Here is an 18,699-nt window from a genome sequence, read left to right on the forward strand (position 1 = left end):
AAATAGACACACAGATATATATATATATATATATATATATATATATATATATACACAAATGAAGTCAATGATGACATATGAAGTCAGTTATGAGAAAAAAAGTGTCAATTACGAAAAAAGTCATATTGTGAGATATAAAGTCACAAATTGGACAAAGTTGCAATTCTTAGAAAAAAGGCACAATTATTAATGTCAAAAATAATACTTTTTACATAAAGACAAAACACCCATAGAAATGTTGCATTTGGGCATTTTTTTAATGTTAATTAAACATATTTTCACTTCACTTTACTCACTTAAATTTATGCTGATTTTAAAATGAAAAAAAAAAACAGTACTCAATTACAGTACGCTTTCCAAATTAAATTTATATAAATTAAATTTATTTATTTCATTGTCTGCAACTTAATTTATGCAAAAATGCTTAGTTTCTAATTGTTTTTCTTTTCGATTTTGTGGTAAAATGCGTCCAGGACAGGTTTGTGAGAATCATCAGCTCATAGATCAGATCAGAGAGATCTCATAGATCAAAAATAAAAATAAAAATTGAGCCTATATTTCCATCTATTATTCTGAGCAAGTGTGTTTATTCTTAGATCTGAGGTATGGGACAGTGAGTTGTGCATGCTGCAACCGCTTCCAACCGCTGACAATTAAAGTCGTGCCAACACAATTGCAACCCATTTTAAACAGGCCGCAAAGGGACGGTCATTTTCAACAGAAAGTAATGAATCGAGAAACCGGCGTTGCTCACCGCATTCCAGAGACTCGTCAGAACCGTCTCCGCAGTCGTCGTCATGGTCACACACGAAACGTCGCGGGACGCAGTTCTGGTTCCGGCACTGGAACGTGCTCTCGGTGCACGTGTTGTTCGGAGCTTATTAAAGAGAGGAACAGGAACAAACAGGACGTTAGCTATGTGTTAGGATAAAAGGAGCATCACATAATAGACACCTGAGACTTGTCTCAAATCCCCAATTATTTTGGTTGTGGGTCTGAAAATTCAGGGACAGCAGATAAAAATAACATATTTTGGATAAATTTGGCACCTTATTACCCAACAGTGGTGTTAATTAGTGTTCATTGTTCCAGATAGATAGATAGATGGATAGATGGATGGATGGATGGATGGACGGACGGACAGATGGATGGATGGATGGACGAGTGAGTGAGTGAGTGAGTGAGTGAGTGAGTGAGTGAGTGAGTGAATGAATGAATGAATGAATGAATGAATGACTACCAATAAAATGGCTATTTTTATTTATTTATTTTAATTTCATTTTAGCAAAACTGTAAAATTATGAAAAACGTATGACCTAAAATAAAATAAAATAGAACAGAATAGATTAGATTAGAATACATGAAATGCCTGGATTGATTGAGTCACTGATTGAAAAATAGTAAAATAATGAAAACAATGTATGACCTAAAAAAATAAAATAAAAATAAAAACAATGCATGACCTAAAATTAAAAAAGAAAGAAAGAAAGAAAGAAAGAAAGAAAGAAAGAAAACCAATTTCTAGCATTTAAACAAACATGAGTAACATGAATTCAGTCAAATTTGTCCAAACTTTTGACTGATGCATTCGTTTACTAGCTTCAGTACTATTGAGAAAAGCAGCCATTATGTTACTACACTGCGGTTTGAGGTGAAAAGAGGAAGTGTTTGAGGAAGTTGCTGGTTTTGTAAATAGCATGGTTGAAGTTACCACAGCCAGCTACTGCAAGCTCATCGCTGCCATCGGGACAATCTCTCTCCCCGTCACATAACCAGTTCCTGGGTACACAAGCGTACGATCCTGGGCAACTAAACAAACCGGGGGCACATGTTGCCGAACCTGCCAAGAAAAAGAGTCAGAAAGAGAGAGACTAAGCATCGCAGTCTCAAGCCAACATACTGCACGGTGTCATTAATGAATATTCATTTGTGTAAAAAAAACTTTCTCAAAGTAATTGAAAGAGTTTAAGCATTGTCTTGAGAACTTGTTTAACAATCTGCTTGTGTTTGACCTTTGCGAAACCTTTTTTTTTTTTCCAGAGACCATTTGTTAGGAGCACAGCATGGCTATAAATTCGCGACTATGATGAAACCGCAGGCCAATTTTTCTTCCCACCTCTTTCATGTTGATTTATATCCTTCCTCTCAGAGGAAGTCTTTCATTGTGTGGCCTAAATGCAAATACGTGCTTCAGAGTTTTACCGCAAATTTCCTCGCTTTCGTCCAATCCGTCACCACAGTCGTCCTCCCCGTCACAGAGCCACTGTTTGGCGATGCACTTGTTTTTCGAGCAGGCGAACTGATTCCAAAGGCACGATGAATCTAGAGGGAAAAGACTGAACTTTGAAAACAAACCCAAGGGAGGCCATACTGACATTTAAAGAAGCGGGAGAAACAAAAATTATTATTCTTTCATCATTTATGTTGTTTTAAACCACTTTGACTTTAGCTCTTCCATAAAACACAAAATATGATATTTTGTAAAGGTTCACGCTACTCTTTTCCCTCTTTTTCGCTATTTGAAGGGATAAATAGCAATAAAATGCATCAACATTTTCAAAAGTATTTTATCTTGTAGTCCAGGGAAGAAAAAGTCATACAGGTTTCGAAAGACATGAGTGTGACTAAATAATTACATAATTTTCATTTTGGCGGGAAAATTAAGAAAAAGAACATTTATACCCTATAAGAAGCAAAATGAAAGAGTAAACATCTATGAAACCACTTTGACTGTAGTTCTTCTATAGAATACAGAATATTATATTTTGGAAATGTTTACACTGCTCTGAAACATGTAAAAAAAAAAAAAAATATATATATATATATCAAAATCTAACCAAAATATTTTTTTTGGTATTTGTTGTGGTCCAGGGAAGAAAAAGTCATACAGGTTTGGAAAGACTTAATTTTGGCAGGAAAACTAAGAAAAAGAACATTTATACCTTATAATAACCAAAACAAAACACACACACACACACACACACACACACACACACACAAAAAGCAAAAAACAAACAAAAAAACTAATTCAAAATATTTAATGTTGTGGTCCAGGGAAGAAAAAGTCATACAGGTTTGCAAAAACACAATGGTGAATAAATAATAACAGAAATTTAATTTGGGTGGGAAAACTAAGAAAAATAAAAATAAAACCAAAATAAAACACACACACAAACAAAAACAAACAAAAAAAAAATTTCTAAATATTTTATATTGTGTTCCAAGAAAGAAAAAGCCATACGGGTTTGAAATGACATAAGGGTAAATAAATAATGACCGCATATACATTTTGGTGGGAAAGCTAAGAATTATACCCTATAATAAGCAAAATGAAAGTGTAAACATCTATGAATACATTTTAATAGTTATAAGTTTGCCTTTGAAAGCCAAATTGAGTGCAATATCTGAAGAAGGTGGCCTCTAAAAGCCCCCTTCGCCCTTGTTGGGATTAGAGATTCAACATTGGAAGGCGATCCTGCTAGCAAGCACTTTTAAAGTAATTGTCCACTTGCATACGCATGCGAGCCACGGGAGGTGCGAACAAATATGCCCCTATCAGCAGTCTGAACGTTTGCGTTTGCCATTGATTTTGTAATATCTCGGCAAAGCCACCGGAGGCTGGGACAGAGAGACCAAGGTCACCGAGAGAAAGGTTTTAAAAAGTGACACCAAAAGGGCTGAAGACAACGAAAGCGAAGAGGAAAATGAGGGTCATTCTTCAAAACCTGCCTTAAGGGAAGTTTCAAAAGAACAAATAACCAAAATGAAAGGTGAAAAAGCACCAGCACATTCGTCAATATCAAGGACATGGAAACAAACCAGTATTACTTCTGATTTTGGGTCAGTGACTATGAGGTCGCAGCGCTGTCCAGAGTTGCGCTGGCTACACGGGAGCTTCACTCGCAGATCAGAGTTCTTGTTCAGAATAAGATGCTTTGAAGCGGAACCAAAAGGATTCCCGGCATGACAGAAGCAAAGCAAAGATTGCTCGCAGCAGGAAAGCAGAACTTCCTAGAACTTCCTACCCTACAGTTCTGCTCACTTTAGAGGTACATCACAAAGTCTGAGATGGAGAGAAACATGAATATGTTAGATTGATAGTTATACATTATAGCAAGATATGGATGGAATAACCATATTTTAAAGTTATACAACTTTTCATGAAACTTTCTTCAAGAATATCGTAAAATTCAACTAAACTTCTCTCTAAGCATAGCCTGAAATTGAAGTGTGTTGGTTTATGTAGAAATTAACTACAACTTTCGTATTTCGCAATGTAATTGTTACCATTTCCACCTCACAGAAAATAAATAAATAAATAAATAAATAAAAAGGCCATTTTGAGACAAAGATTAAATGATAGAATTCACTGCAAGATATAAAGTCACATTTGCCAGATATAAAGTCATAATAACGAGAAAAAGTCACAATTATAAAAAAAACAAAGTAAAATTGTGAAACATAAAGTTACTTTTCTTGGTATAAAGTCACCATGGGAGATATAAAGTCACAAACTTGCTATAACAAAAAATAAAGTCACATTTTAGGATATAAATTTGCAAATTGTGAGAGATTAAGTAAATTACGTGAAATTAAGTCATATTGCGAGATATAAAGCAGCATTGTAAGGTGTATAGAGTATATATACTGTGAAATATAGTAGCAATTCTGGAAAAATAATTGCTATATTGAGAAATAAAGTCACATTGTGAGACTTCAATTCACCATGGAAGACATAAAGTCACAAATTGTGAGAAATAAAGTCATTATGAGAAATAGTTGCAATATAAGGTATAAGAAAGCGCTGCAAGACACATTTTGGGATAAAAAGTCACCATGGGAGATTTAAATTTCAAGAAATAATTATGTGAAATAAAGTAACATTGAGACATACAATGTAGCATTCCAAGAATTCTGAAAGTAAATTACAAGAAAAAAAAAAAAGTATTTTGAAAATACACAATCACAAATGGGACATATAATCTCACAATTATAGGGAAAAAGTCGCAATTAGGAGAATATAATTAGCTTTTTTGTTTTTTACCCTGAAGTAGAAATGAGCTTCAATAAAATGTAATCACATAAAAAATACCAGTTTATCAGACTTCTACAGTAATTCGTCTGGAATTATAAAACAAAGACTAGACAAGAAACCGAACATAACGTTTTGATAAAAGCATGACTTTAAAGGCCTGTTCACACCGAGGATGATAACTATAGAGATAACGATAAAGATATAGTTCTAAAAATCGTTCTCAATATTAAAGAATAGCAGAGTCCACACCACAGCTATAACGATAAAGGCACAGAGAAACGATATCGTTGGAATCACTTTCAGAGCGATTTTTTTCCAGCTGATGAACGATAAAAACATTGACAGCCAATCAGAATCAACCCTGCCATAACGAGCTCGAGAATTTAAAGTGGCAGACGAGCGTGCACTTGGAATAAACAGACGATATCGTCCGCTGGTGTGGACACTAATATCGTTAACTTTATAGTTATCGTTCTTGGTGTGAACGGGCCTTAACACTGTAAAGCCAGGAATGTCAAGCAGCTAAACTCTCCCATTTAGCACTTACCACATACTAGCCATGACAAGTGGATCAGAGCAAAATAGCACTTACGTTCTAATGTAGATGGTCATGCGTGACTAGAAGATAAATAAAGTCTTTAGACGTGAATAAATTAATTAGTATGACATCTAGAGCGATGTGTCCAGCCGGCATGATTAGTTGATAAATGCAGAAAGGTGGGGCTCACCGCATTGAAATTCATCCGCTCCGTCCTCGCAGTCTTTCTGTCCATCGCACATCCAGACGCTGGAGATGCAGTTTCCACTGGGACACGCGAAATGGCCGTCCTCACACGTATGGACTGAAGAAGCTGGGAGAAATGCCAAAATAAAGAAATATGAGGGTTTAGAGGAACCTGTTCTTACTTTCTGAAATTAACAAAGGGTTTGCTAGGTTCACCACTATTTCAAGAAAAAAAGGATGAGAACGTTGTAAATAAATCAACTGTTTGACCTCTGAATGTCTACCTCAACTTCAGTCATCCAATTTGTTATCTGTGGTTTTGTACTTGCATTTAAATTCAGACTTGCGTATCAAGGTCATTTTAAACCTGCAACATCTGAGTTTTCGTTGTCTGTAAGATAGGAGCCACCACAGCAGAGGTCAGGAGTTGAATCCTCTTCATATTTCTATTAAAGGTTTGAGCTATAATTTCTGGAGGGCTCTACTGCAGTTTAGTTGTCAAGGAACATACACTCTTTGGAGCAAACATTTTCAGAAAACCAGTGCTTTAGCAAACAATCACATATTTGTATTGTGTATTTCTGCCTTCAAGATGTCCAGAAAAGTTCCTACGCAGAAGTTTTGAAGTCATAAATGGGTGTTCACAGGCACTTTTATGTCCCAAGGCATTAGTTTTTATTAAAACATTTTTTCTTTTGCTGTATAAAGACTCTAAAACTGTCTAAGAAAACTGTTTACAATGGTATTATTCATATGATACTTTTCAAATGTCTTTATATATTGTTTATTTTGTTTCACCCTTTTTACAAGATCAAGTTTCAGTCTTAAAATATGAAAATCCATATAAAACGAAACAAAAATAAAAAAACAAACAAACAACAACAACAAAATCAATTTATTTTAATTATGATAAAGTAAAAGTTAAAAGTGAAGTGGCTTTGTGTAATATATGTATATGTATGCATTACACAATATATATATTATTTGTCAACAACACGTTGACATAAAATGGTCATTAGATTAATCTATCTATCTATCTATCTATCTATCTATTAGGGATGTAACGATTCACTCAACTCATGATTCGATTCAATTCACGATTTTTGTTTTACAAAATGAGATTTAAGAGAAATATAACACTGTAATAATATACTAATATAGCACCTGTATATTATTGCTCTTTTGTTGATTTTGATTACTTCTATTGTCCTCATTTGTAAGTTGCTTTGGATAAAAGTGTCTGCTAAATGAATATATTATTATATAATATATAACATTATATTACATTATATATATAATCAGTCAGAATGTGTATAAATGAAACTGTAGCGTCAACAAGTCACAATTAAAATTCACATGTGATCATTAGCAACCTGCTTCTACCATGATTCTTTCATTCAAAGAAAATCCAGAGTTTCCAACTTTTAATTATGACATTGCAATGTCATTAATTTGCGCTCAACTCATAAATTCTGACAGGACTGTAAAGTTCCAGAAAAAAAATGTCTACATACACATCGACTTCCAGAGTTGTGTTTCACTCAGCCGCAAGGGCTTATTAAGTCATTAAATATTCTCAGTAGGTCCTGGGCTTTCTACATATATCATAAACATCTAAGTATATTACGGTCAAATATTTGGCAGGACTCCGTGTGATTGAGTCAAAAAAGTCCACGTTTCAGAGCCTCATAAAAAGCTCTGGGAATGTGAGCCGTCACTGCACCGCAATGCAAACTTTGTATTCCCTTTGTTCCCAGTGCTATTTTCCATTCTTAACGTGACAACATTGTACTTTGAACACAAACAAACAAGAAAAAGACAGACCGGGGGAGAGAATGCAAATGCATTTCTACCGTGGCAGTGTATTTCGTCTGCGTAATCCCCACAGTCGTTGGCTCCGTCACAGATCCAGGAGGGATGAACACACAGCGACGTGGAATTGCAGCTTAGAAACCTCTCATTGTTGCTGGCGCGAGAACCCAGTCTGTAGTATTCCATGCAGTCTGTGCTATCTGGAAACACAGAAAGGACAATGAGACGAGTGTTTCACACGTTAAGTGACAAACAAACATACACCATCAGTAGTGCGAACAGGCTAGTGCCTTCACACATGCTAATCTTACTACAGATTTTCTCGTCCGATGCGTCAGCGCAATCGATGATCTGATTACACCAAGATGATGCGGGAATACAGGAGCCGTCTGCACAACATCGCTCAGAGGACGAACACGCGGAATCTGGAACCAGAAGGGAAAAATGTAGATTAACTAGAAACACAACTAGATAAATCAAAATGCTTTAAATGAAGTCAGACCACTTTAAAGCAAATCTAAATACTTTAAACGAAGTCAGGCCACTTTAAAGCAAATCAAAACGTTTTAAATTAAGTTAGACCACTGCAATGCAAACCAAAACGTTTTAAATAGTCAGACTACTTTAAAGTAAATCAAAATTATTTAAATGAAGTCAAACAACTTTAAAGCAAATCAAAACGCTTTAAATGAAGTCAAACTACTTTAAAGAAAACCAGAACACTTTAAATGAAGTCAGACCACTTTAAAGCAAATCAAAATGATTTAAATGAAGTCTACTTTAAAGCAAACACAAACGTTTTAGATGAAGTAAGACCACTTTTAAGCAAACAGAATTGAGATGATCTAGGAAAATGGTATTGGTTTGTTTCAGTAAAGTTTAATATGTAATATGAACGCAAAGAGCTCTGGGTTAACTTCGCTTTCACATTTGAATCATTCCAAATTATAATAATAATAATAATTAATAGTGTAAGTACATTGATATTCAAGCAGACAGCGGTTCAAACTAATTGTGTTAACGAAATGAGAACAGAAACCCAGTTATAGCTAAATTAGATCTCACTTCATTTTCAAAACCAGTGGTCGTGTGAATGCAAAACTGGTTTATTTAAAGAGGCGCGCGTTTGATTCTTACAAAGAGGAGATAACAATCAAATTTCACTGGCTACAGGAGACAAGGTACAATAAAAATATCTGTAATGAGATGCATTTTATTCATTTATTTACAAGTATTTAGATTCCTGCATTGCTGGAAAAAGTACAGCTTTCTTTGACCTTCACTGAAGCATAGCAATGCCGAGATCTGTGGTTTGTACTTTCTACATTATAGATGTGTTTCTGCATTAAAGCTTAATAGTTTTTTATTTAGATGTTCAAGCAAGGCGAGAATTCAAGAGTTCTACTGATTGATGGACTGCATTTCTCTAGAGCAGGGATCCTCAAATCTGGCCCACGAGATCCACTTTGCTGCAGAGTTTAGCTCTAACCCTAATCAAACACACCTGAGCATGCTAATCAATGTCTTCAGGATCATTAGAAAATCACAGGTAGGTGAGTTTGATCAGGGTTGGAGCTAAACTCTGCAGCGCATTGGCCCTCCAGAGCAAGATTTGAGGAACCCTGCTCTAGAGGGTTGGGCAGAATAAGGGGGAACAAAAGAGAAGATTCCTGAACTGACCAACACTGGACTGATCATAGGTTTCAATTCTGTGAGAAGAAGAAGAAAAAATACCCACTGTTACAGTAAACTTCATCGGAGTTATCCCCGCAATCATTCACGCCATTACAGAATTGATGGTTGGCCACACACCGCTGGTTATAGCATGATTTAAAGCCATGTCTGCAGTTCCGGTTTTCTAAAGAATGACAAAGCCAAGATTAGGCATAGGACTGTACACATTTAACACAGTTAAATGAAGGAAAATAGATAGATAGATAGATAGATAGATAGATAGATAGATAGATAGATAGATAGATAGATAGCAATGTAACGTCTGGATAGTAAAACTATCTGACAACAACTACTTCATTAGAAACTCTGCTTGAGAAAGTAAAGACAGAGGGAGGGAGAGACAGAGCAGCAGTCGGCCTGTCACATCACTCGCACTCATTACGTTTTTGCCAGGCTGCTCTAAGCTCGTCTTATTAGCTCGAGTCACAGGAGAACAGGGAGACCTTCTGCAGCTTCCTTCATTCAGTTTCGAGATGAAACCTGAGGGCTCAAACACAGCACCCTGCCTGATTGGGTTCTTACCACAATACTGCATCTTCTCATCCGACCTGTCTTTGCAGTGCGCGATGCCATCACATGTCAGTTGGTAATCGATGCATTCCCCATTCCCGCACTGGAACTCAGAGTGGATGTTACAGGAGGAGTTCAGAGCTAGAAGATGAGAGTAAAAGAGATTTGTAGAGCTGTGATGTGCTGCACTGAAGTAAAGATTAGGGATGTGCATTGACTGCTTGGGTGTTTGACACATAATCAACCGAGGACAGACATGGCAATGGAGTTCCATTTGCACTTTTTTTACTGTTAGCCCATGTACACAAAGTTCATAGGGATGTCTCCTTGGCCTTTGCATCACGTCCCCTGTGTCCTGTTCTATTCCATCAGATGCACTATGTCTAGCTGTTTGAACACAAAAACACATCTAAACACACATAAGCCCCATAATCCTCTTCAAGCAGAGAGTTGAGCGCTGCTGCAATCCTAGACTGAAAGTCACAGTGTGTAGTGTCCATGTTCAGTGGTCCTAAATCTAACCAATGTTTTTTTTTTAAGTCACACAATCGTGTTTTCAATTTTTTTTGTACTCAGGTACAGTAAATGGATGTTCTAGGTATCAATACATAGACGGAAACACTATTTAACATCTAGATCAGGCTAAAAGTATCAACTATGCAGATGTGTTGTAAAGAAACTGGCATTTAGACCTGGAGCATCTTTCCAGATAAGAATCCATAGTGGCTCCAAATAGGTGAAAATAAAAGCACTTGGCATTTACTGTGTAGCAAAATAAATTTGGATCACAATCTGGAATAACAATTTAGTCCATAATCTGAATAGAAAATTTAGATCACAATCTTGATTTAATCTATATTCAGAGCAAAATTTGGATTCAAAATTGGTTTCAAAATTTGATACTCAGAGCAAACAGAATCAAAATCATAATCTGTATTTAGAATATGGATCATAATCTAAAACCAGATCACAATCTTGGTATTGAGTCCATATATTTGAAGCAAAGGAAATATGGATTGCATTTTGGATGTGCAATTATATTTTAGAATACAGATCCACGACCTAAATCTGAACAAAATAAATCTGAATCACAATCTGTATTTAGAATTTATATTTAGAGCATGGATTACAATCTGGATGTACAATATAGATCGCAATCTGGTTCCAAAAAGCAATTGGAATCTAAATCATAATCTGTATTTAGAATATGGATCATAATCTGAATCTAGACCACTGTTTTCATATTCAGAATCTATTTTCAGAGCAAAGGAAATCTGGATTACAATCTGTATGTACAATTGTTGTTTTTTTATTTATTTTTTATTTTTTTCATAATCTGGACCAAGAACCTAAATTCTGAGCGAAGTGAACCTGAATCACAATCTAGATTTAGAATCTATACTCAAAGCAAAATGAATTTAAGCTGCAATATGGATGCACAATATAGATCAGAATTATAATATAGTTCCAGAATTATATATTAACAGCAAATGGAATGTGAATGATCTGGATTCAGATTCAGAATATGGATCACTCAGCTTCTGAATTACAAACTGTATGCACAGTTGGTCTTCATAATTTAATCTAAATCTGAGTCTAAACCCTAAATTCTGAGTAAAATTAATCTGAATCATAAACTGGATTTGAAATCTACATTCAAAGCAACAGGAATCACAGTCAAAATTTGGATTTGTAATTAATATTCAGAACAACAGGAAGGATTCTGCAGTAATAAGGTTGTTGGGCCATAACCTCACACCTAGATTTTGCTGCTGTTTGTTTCTAGAGCAGCAGCATGTTTCTCTCACTATGCTAAAAGCAACCGTTCTGTCCCACATGCTCCCTGTGTCTCACCTATTCGCCTACAGACATGGGGCACTGCAGACCTGAACATTCGCTCTGAATTTCAATCCAGAGCCAATCAGCTACCAAACATATTCTCAAAACTTTCTTTATCACCAGCATCCCAATCTGAAATATCAGCTATTATTTGGAATACTCCAGCATATAGACAGCCTCAATACTAACAGACATGGACATAACTCAAAGCACCGGGACATACTACAAAATTTGGGGTGAGTGAAAATAAAAGTCCAAGAAAATTAGCAAGAGATACAGAGAGAGAGAGTACAGGACTTACATACACATCTGTTATCATCCAGTAACATCCGTTCTCCACGGCAAGTACAGTTTACCACACCAAGAGGAGTCAACAGACAGAGATCATGGCACCCTCCATTATTCACGCTGCAGGGGGATGACTCACCTAAAAGGATTAAGAGAAATCCTTGGTAACAGATCTATCAAGCATTGAATCAAACCGTGACATTTACAACTGTCCAGCTTTACAGCTCATACTTAGGGTTAGGAATTTAACATTTTATACACACTGAAATGTGTACAAAATGTGTACAAAAATTTTAAAAAGTGAATAAATAATAAATAAACTTGTCATCAAAATGAATATTGATTAAAATAATGTCAAAATGAATTTCGATTGTAAAATGGATGTAACAGAATTATGTACTCAGAGCAACCAGATTCTGAATCATAATCTGGATTTAGAATATGGATCATAATCTAGACTGAATCTAGACCACAATCTTCAATTACAATATATTTAGAGCAAGGGATAATAACATTTTGCAAGATTACTGTTTATTTTTCTGTATTTTTGATCAAATAAATGCAGCCTTGATGAGCATAAGAGACTTCTTTAAAAAACATTACAAGTCTTACTGATCCCAAACTTTTGAGCGGTAGTGTATATAAGGCTCGTTTTATTATTTAGTAAATGGGCACACAACATGTTTGTTTGCTGGAATAAAGAACAGCATTATTGAATGATGTGTGAAATACTTTGTGAAAGCCTTTCAGAATGCTCTATTTCCAATGCGGCCTAAGGCATCTGATGTCTTTTAACACAATACATTCAGCCTAGCACCGTACACACACACACAAGGCTTGAAGGGCACTCTTGCAGTGCCAGTCAGAGGGTTGGGCTCCTCGGCGGGTGTGAGTTTGAACTGTGCTTGGCACAGACGTTGGCGTGGAGCATGGGTCTCTGAACTGTGCCCTATCTACACACAAGCGGCTGCCAGACTCTGGAGCCATGGGCTGAGTGTATTCCCCTGCACAAATGGTGAGGATTCAGATGAGTGCATTGGGCCAGCGTCTTTCACCGTAGCGACATGGGGCTTCAGTCCTGGGAGGCTTTTGCTTATTATGGGATAGGCCTTTAAATAGCTTGGACTCTTAAATTGCTGATTTCTGTTGCCTGGCAATTAAAAAGCAATGTTTATTAGTTGTAATATAAAGAATTGCAGATGGCATCCACTTTTAAAGGGGCAGTTAACCTAAAATAATAATTAGGTCATTATATTCAGAAGGCAAAAGAAGAGTTGTGTGGTTTGAAACAGCATAAAGGTACATAGAGTTTGTCTTTTTTGTTATGATTTAAAAAGCAATGTGGGGAATTACTTAGAATTTCACCATTTTATAGCACTGTCTGAGCGAATTCTCTTAATAGAGTCATCTGCACTATATAGATACGAGGGACGGTGGCTACTGAGGTCCAAATCTCCTAAGACAGTCCTGAGATGAGAAAATCTCCATTTGCAGTTTGGGATGCCAAGCATCTAAGCTGCTTTCATTAGAGTCCTTTGAAACACTGAGGCTTGAACCACAGACAAAGAAACGTCTGTACCAAAGCCAAGAAAGAAGCACAGTGGAAAGCCGGCATTCTGTAAATGTGTCACTTTCTATAAATTCTGCTAATTCTGTAAATTTCATGGTGCCATTTTACTTCCTGGGTGAATCAAGTTTGGGTTCTTCCCTTTAAAAGATCTGCACCTCAGGCACTTTGTGAGTTTCAACAGATGCAATTACCAAGAACTGCAGGTGTAAGTTTCGTGGTTGGGGAATATAAACGGAAAAGTCACAATGTGCACTAAACCGAATTTATGTAAATGTACTTCCAGCAGTGGCCAGGCTGGACTGGGTCTCAGTATTTTGAATGAGAATTGAATTCCCCCATTCTTTTAGATAGGACTTGGCCTTGGATGCCCGAAATGTGTAGTCGTAAATATCAGACATCCCATAACAAACTGGCTGCGTGTTTTCATTTCAGCTTTTCTGAACGACAGACATGCCAGAAACCAAACTAAATGCAAAAAAAAAAAAGCTAAAAAATTGAACATTTCATCCGATGTACCCTTTAAAAATACTGGTTAAAAATGTCATATAGTTCTCATTTTGAAATCTCGTGTCATGCCGTGTCTCGTCTCGACTTGCGGTGAGTGGATTCTAACTTAAACACCTCTGATTGGCCATTGCTTTCAAGAAATCATCAGATATGGCTGTGGCTACATTGCTCAACGCTATAGAAACACATGCTCTCCAAATGCAAATGAACTGGATCGTTTGCCAAATCTGTTTCACCAATATGCTTTTATTACAGCTTCAACTGAGGGTGCTCTTGCTTTCGTTTGAGCAAGCACCACTGTAGATCCAGGCCTGTATGACAATGTAAACAACAGCTCAATAACCCTTTTATTTAAAGTATGAATTTACTTTCTGTAGACTGCTCTACTGCATTATATATTTAGATAGATGTATATGTATACATGTAGATATTTTTCACCTGCTGTAAATGTTTTAAGTAATAAATGGAAAGCAAAGTTATGTTTATACTGCTATATTCTATTTTCTCCATGGATCTCGGATTTTATTTAGTGTTTTTTTTTTTGGTGACAATTCATTAAATATCAATGGCTAAAAAAAGTAACTAGTACTCGGAGTAGTTTTTGAGAAGAGTACTTTGTGCTTTTACTTAAGTACCTTTTTCTCGCATGTACTTTTACATGTAATTGAGTATTATTTCAGCAATGTAACAGTACTTGTACTTGAGTACAAATTTTCTGTACTCTTTCCACCACTAAACATGGGTGTAGTACAATATAGATAATGAATCTAAATTAATTAATTGGCTGGTGAGTGAAAAAGTTCATTTCAAACCCTGCATAGATTATATATTATAATCTGTCTATTCAGTGCTAATAGAATCTAATTTACAATATGGATGCACAATATAGATCATATTCTGAATTCACAATCCAAATTCAGAGGAATCTTAATCACAATCTGTATATGAGTCTAGGTCATAATCTGAACCCTAATCACAATGCTGATTCAGGATCTGAATATACAGATAAAATCTGAATCAAAAACTTAAAGCAAGTCCTTGGACACATAATTTATTTTACATAAGGAAATATAGCAGCCTGTAATTACTGGATAAGTTCCTATTAATGATGTACAGTCACTCATTAATATGATTTGTCTTTGTATTTATCATACTGTGCTGACATAAACCCAGCTTGTCCTGTAATACGCATCAGCAGAGAACACTGTGATTACGTTCATCTTATCTGACCTTCTTGTCAGAATGTGTTGATTTTGTTTCCAGCTTCACCGCGCACCCATCAAAAAAAGCCCCCAGTGACTTCTGACGCATCTAACATCAGTGACTTTGTATTGTGTTTGCTGTCATCAGAGAGTAAGCATCTCAGACACCCCATGTGAATAATGCAAACAAGCTTTGTATGACTAATACAAACAACACTGCAAGTCATCCGCTATGTCAACCAAGAAACATATTTATCTGCTTGTTTTCAACATTCTGTTTTAGAACCGCCTTTGATTCAATGGTTTTAGAAATATAGTATAAAGATTTGTTGACGACACTTCAGTTTCAATTCATCTAAAAACATTTGGTTTGAATTTAGCATTAAAACGGTTGCGTCATGTGATGGAACAATGGAAATTAATTACGTACAGCTGTTGTTGTCGTTGGAAACAGCAACGATTCCCATCGGTTGATGAGGGATGTCGGCACGGAGGACTTTCGTATTGGCTCCGGTGAACTTATCAGAGCGGATCACGGCCCGCCGCGTCCAGTCGGACCAGAAGATGAAGTCTTTGTAAATTGCCAAGCCAAAGAACGTTCCGGGTCCTGATTTCACAATGACCTACACATTTAGGAAGAAGAATTTAGGAGAGGAAATATCCTGGTAATAAAAAACATTTTTTTACAAGAGCCCTATTAAATATTTCAGGTTATAGACTAACAGTCAAAAGTTTTGGTGAATTTATATTTCTCCTGACCTTGAAAAGTTTGTGAACTTTTTGGACTGATGCTTAAATGCCAGATAGATAGCAAGACAGATGAAACGAAGGATGGATGGATTGATGGATGGGTGGATAGATAGACAGTCAGGTAGAATGATAGAAAGAAGGACAGAATGATTGAACGATGAATGGATGGACAGACAGTCAGGTAGAATCATAGAAAGAAGGACAGAATGATTGAACGATGAATGGATGTACAGACAGTCAGGTAGAAAGATATATAGAATGACAGAAGGACGGATGGACAGACAGACAGACAGACAGACAGACAGACAGACAGACAGACAGACAGATAGATAGATAGATAGATAGATAGATAGATAGATAGTCTATTTATAAATATTGTAATTGTACAAATCATTCAGTAACTTTCAAGCAGTGGTAATAAATAAATCAAAGTGTCTCTCCTGCCGTACAGGACAGTTCCATCAGGCAGTTTACTTTATGCACTTAACCACAAAGGCACACAGACCAAAATAAAGCACACTGAGTGCCTGTATAATTCACATAGACACACGTCACACATAGAACCACCATCACACCCGAAGGCCAGCCCTCCTCCATTATCGCCCACATTATAAATGATTAACCTAGATCTAAAGAGTGTAAATGCAATCGCTGTTGTAACAGACACAGGGATACAGTACATCACGCATGACCTCGGGGAGGAAGGTAAGCTGTGCCTGAAGGAAATGAAAGAATCAGAAATGAATTGATTACAGTCACTCAGAAACGCAGACATGGGAACAAACCAGGTTCCAAAATCTACACTCAAAAAATCAGTATAAAAGACTTAGTCATCAAAGAGTTAGTCATCATTTAACAATCATTTAACATCATTTAACATTTAACAACAAACATTTGATCCTTATCTATCCGTGTAAAAACAAGCAAAAAAGTGCCAAAAATATAAAAAAATATAAAAAATGCAGACACAGAGAAATAAAACAATAAATTAATTTAAATAAAAATGTATTTCTTTATTTGAAAAGTCAATGAGATTTTTTTTTTTTTTTTTTGGTTTACGTAAAAAAAACCTTTGATTTATGAGGGGAAAAAAAGCACAGCAGTAAACAAATAAAACAATAAATTAAAATAAATTCAAGGTGTTTTCAATTTGGTTGAAGTTGACTCTAACATAAAAACTTCAAGATAGATGGATGGATAAATAAATAGATACATAATTGAAAAAAAAAATTGAAAAACAAAAGAAAAGGCAAACAAACAAACAAAAACAAATTAAAAAAATTAAGATACCAATATTTTTGTGCCGTTACAATAAGATACAATGTCCACAAAAAATCCACTGCAAATTCTTCATTACAGTTTCTATGATAACTGCATGTAATCCCCCATCCCCCAAAAAAAGGCTGCACACATTTTTCGCTTTTCACAAACACGCTTTTCATGTGTTTTGCCATTTCTTTCCGAAGGCTTTCGTGAGCCACACACATCTGCTCTGAAGTGCAGCACTAACCGCTCTTCAGTAACACACGCAGACACAGATGTCTCTGAAGGGCCGTCCGTTTGAATGCGAGTCTTTCTGTAATAATAGGCGGCTCGATGGGCACGTGGAGAGTGAGACTCGTGCTTTAATCTGCAATGACAACATGTCAAACATGTGTTCTCACCCTCGCACAGTCGAGACGTCTTTATTCCCAAGTGCTCATTGCCGCCGCATGTGTGTGGGGGATCAGGATGAAAGATGCAGCAGACACATCTGCATATCAGAGCTGTCGCCTTGACAGGTGAAAACATCTTTGTGCTCTCTTAAGATCGAAAGTTTTTAGCATTGAATTATGAACCTGTGGACTAGAACATGACATTCCTGCTCCAAGTGCAGGCTTACGTTTCAAGTAGCTTCTAAACAGGGATTATCTCAGAGTTTGCTCTCCAATAATGTGATGGACGGTTATTCAAACATAATCTCAACTAAAACAGGTTCTATTTTATTTAAAACTACTACTGCATTTATTTATTTTATTATTTTTTTAAGACCCCTTGCTAAGCTCCGCCCCTTTTTACTCACAGAACAATAGAACTGAACTGGAGATTTACGGAAAAACCATGATTTTGGTCAGAATTGACTGGAAGTTATTTTTGAGCACTGGAATTAATTGCGACATTGTGAAACAGTTTAATCTGCCATTTTCCGTTCAAGAAAATGTTGTAAAATGATTAAAAACTGAAAACAGTTGAAGTAAATGTTTGTCAAAGCCAGTTGTAAAGAGAAAAGCCTAATTTGAATGCGAAAACCTTAGTATAACATTTCTACAACGCATCCACAACGTTCTTTAAAGAAATTGTTACAATAACATGATTAAAAATCATGAAGTAACATGATTAAAACTGAAAACTACAAATCTGAAATGAAGCAAAGCTTCTCAGCCAATTGCAAAGAGAAAAACTTAATTTGAAAATTATAACATTATTTTAACATTTCTACAACACATTTACTACTTATAGAAATTGGTAAATTATGCAGCACATACTATAAAAGTGAAAACTGCAAATCTGAATTGATGCAAACACTTTTTACTGTAAAACAAACAAAAAAATTATATATATATATATATATATATATATATATATTTATTTATTGATTGATTGTGATTCTCCATACACCTAAACAAAAAAAAATTTACTAGCCAATGGCGATTCAATTGCCAAGGTGTCCGTAGAGGGTTGTGAATGT

General features: G+C 35.8%; 1 protein-coding gene across 1 annotated transcript in view; it reads right to left on the reverse strand.

Annotated features, from left to right (window-relative positions):
* LOC107653541 (low-density lipoprotein receptor-related protein 1B-like) overlaps positions 1 to 18,699 on the reverse strand; it is a 302,414-nt gene that overhangs the window by 72,029 nt on the left and 211,686 nt on the right. Inside the window, exons 42-51 of the mRNA XM_016440286.1 lie at positions 15,652 to 15,844; positions 11,956 to 12,081; positions 9,828 to 9,956; positions 9,310 to 9,429; positions 7,883 to 7,996; positions 7,613 to 7,771; positions 5,764 to 5,886; positions 2,203 to 2,322; positions 1,712 to 1,840; positions 755 to 877 (exon numbers count right to left, since the gene is read on the reverse strand). Coding sequence (XP_016295772.1) covers positions 755 to 877; positions 1,712 to 1,840; positions 2,203 to 2,322; positions 5,764 to 5,886; positions 7,613 to 7,771; positions 7,883 to 7,996; positions 9,310 to 9,429; positions 9,828 to 9,956; positions 11,956 to 12,081; positions 15,652 to 15,844 — 1,336 coding nt within the window. The remainder of the gene's footprint in view (positions 1 to 754; positions 878 to 1,711; positions 1,841 to 2,202; positions 2,323 to 5,763; positions 5,887 to 7,612; positions 7,772 to 7,882; positions 7,997 to 9,309; positions 9,430 to 9,827; positions 9,957 to 11,955; positions 12,082 to 15,651; positions 15,845 to 18,699) is intronic.

This window comes from Sinocyclocheilus anshuiensis, unplaced genomic scaffold, assembly GCF_001515605.1.
Source record: "Sinocyclocheilus anshuiensis isolate Anshui unplaced genomic scaffold, SAMN03320099.WGS_v1.1 scaffold1079, whole genome shotgun sequence".
NCBI classification, from domain to species: domain Eukaryota; kingdom Metazoa; phylum Chordata; class Actinopteri; order Cypriniformes; family Cyprinidae; genus Sinocyclocheilus; species Sinocyclocheilus anshuiensis.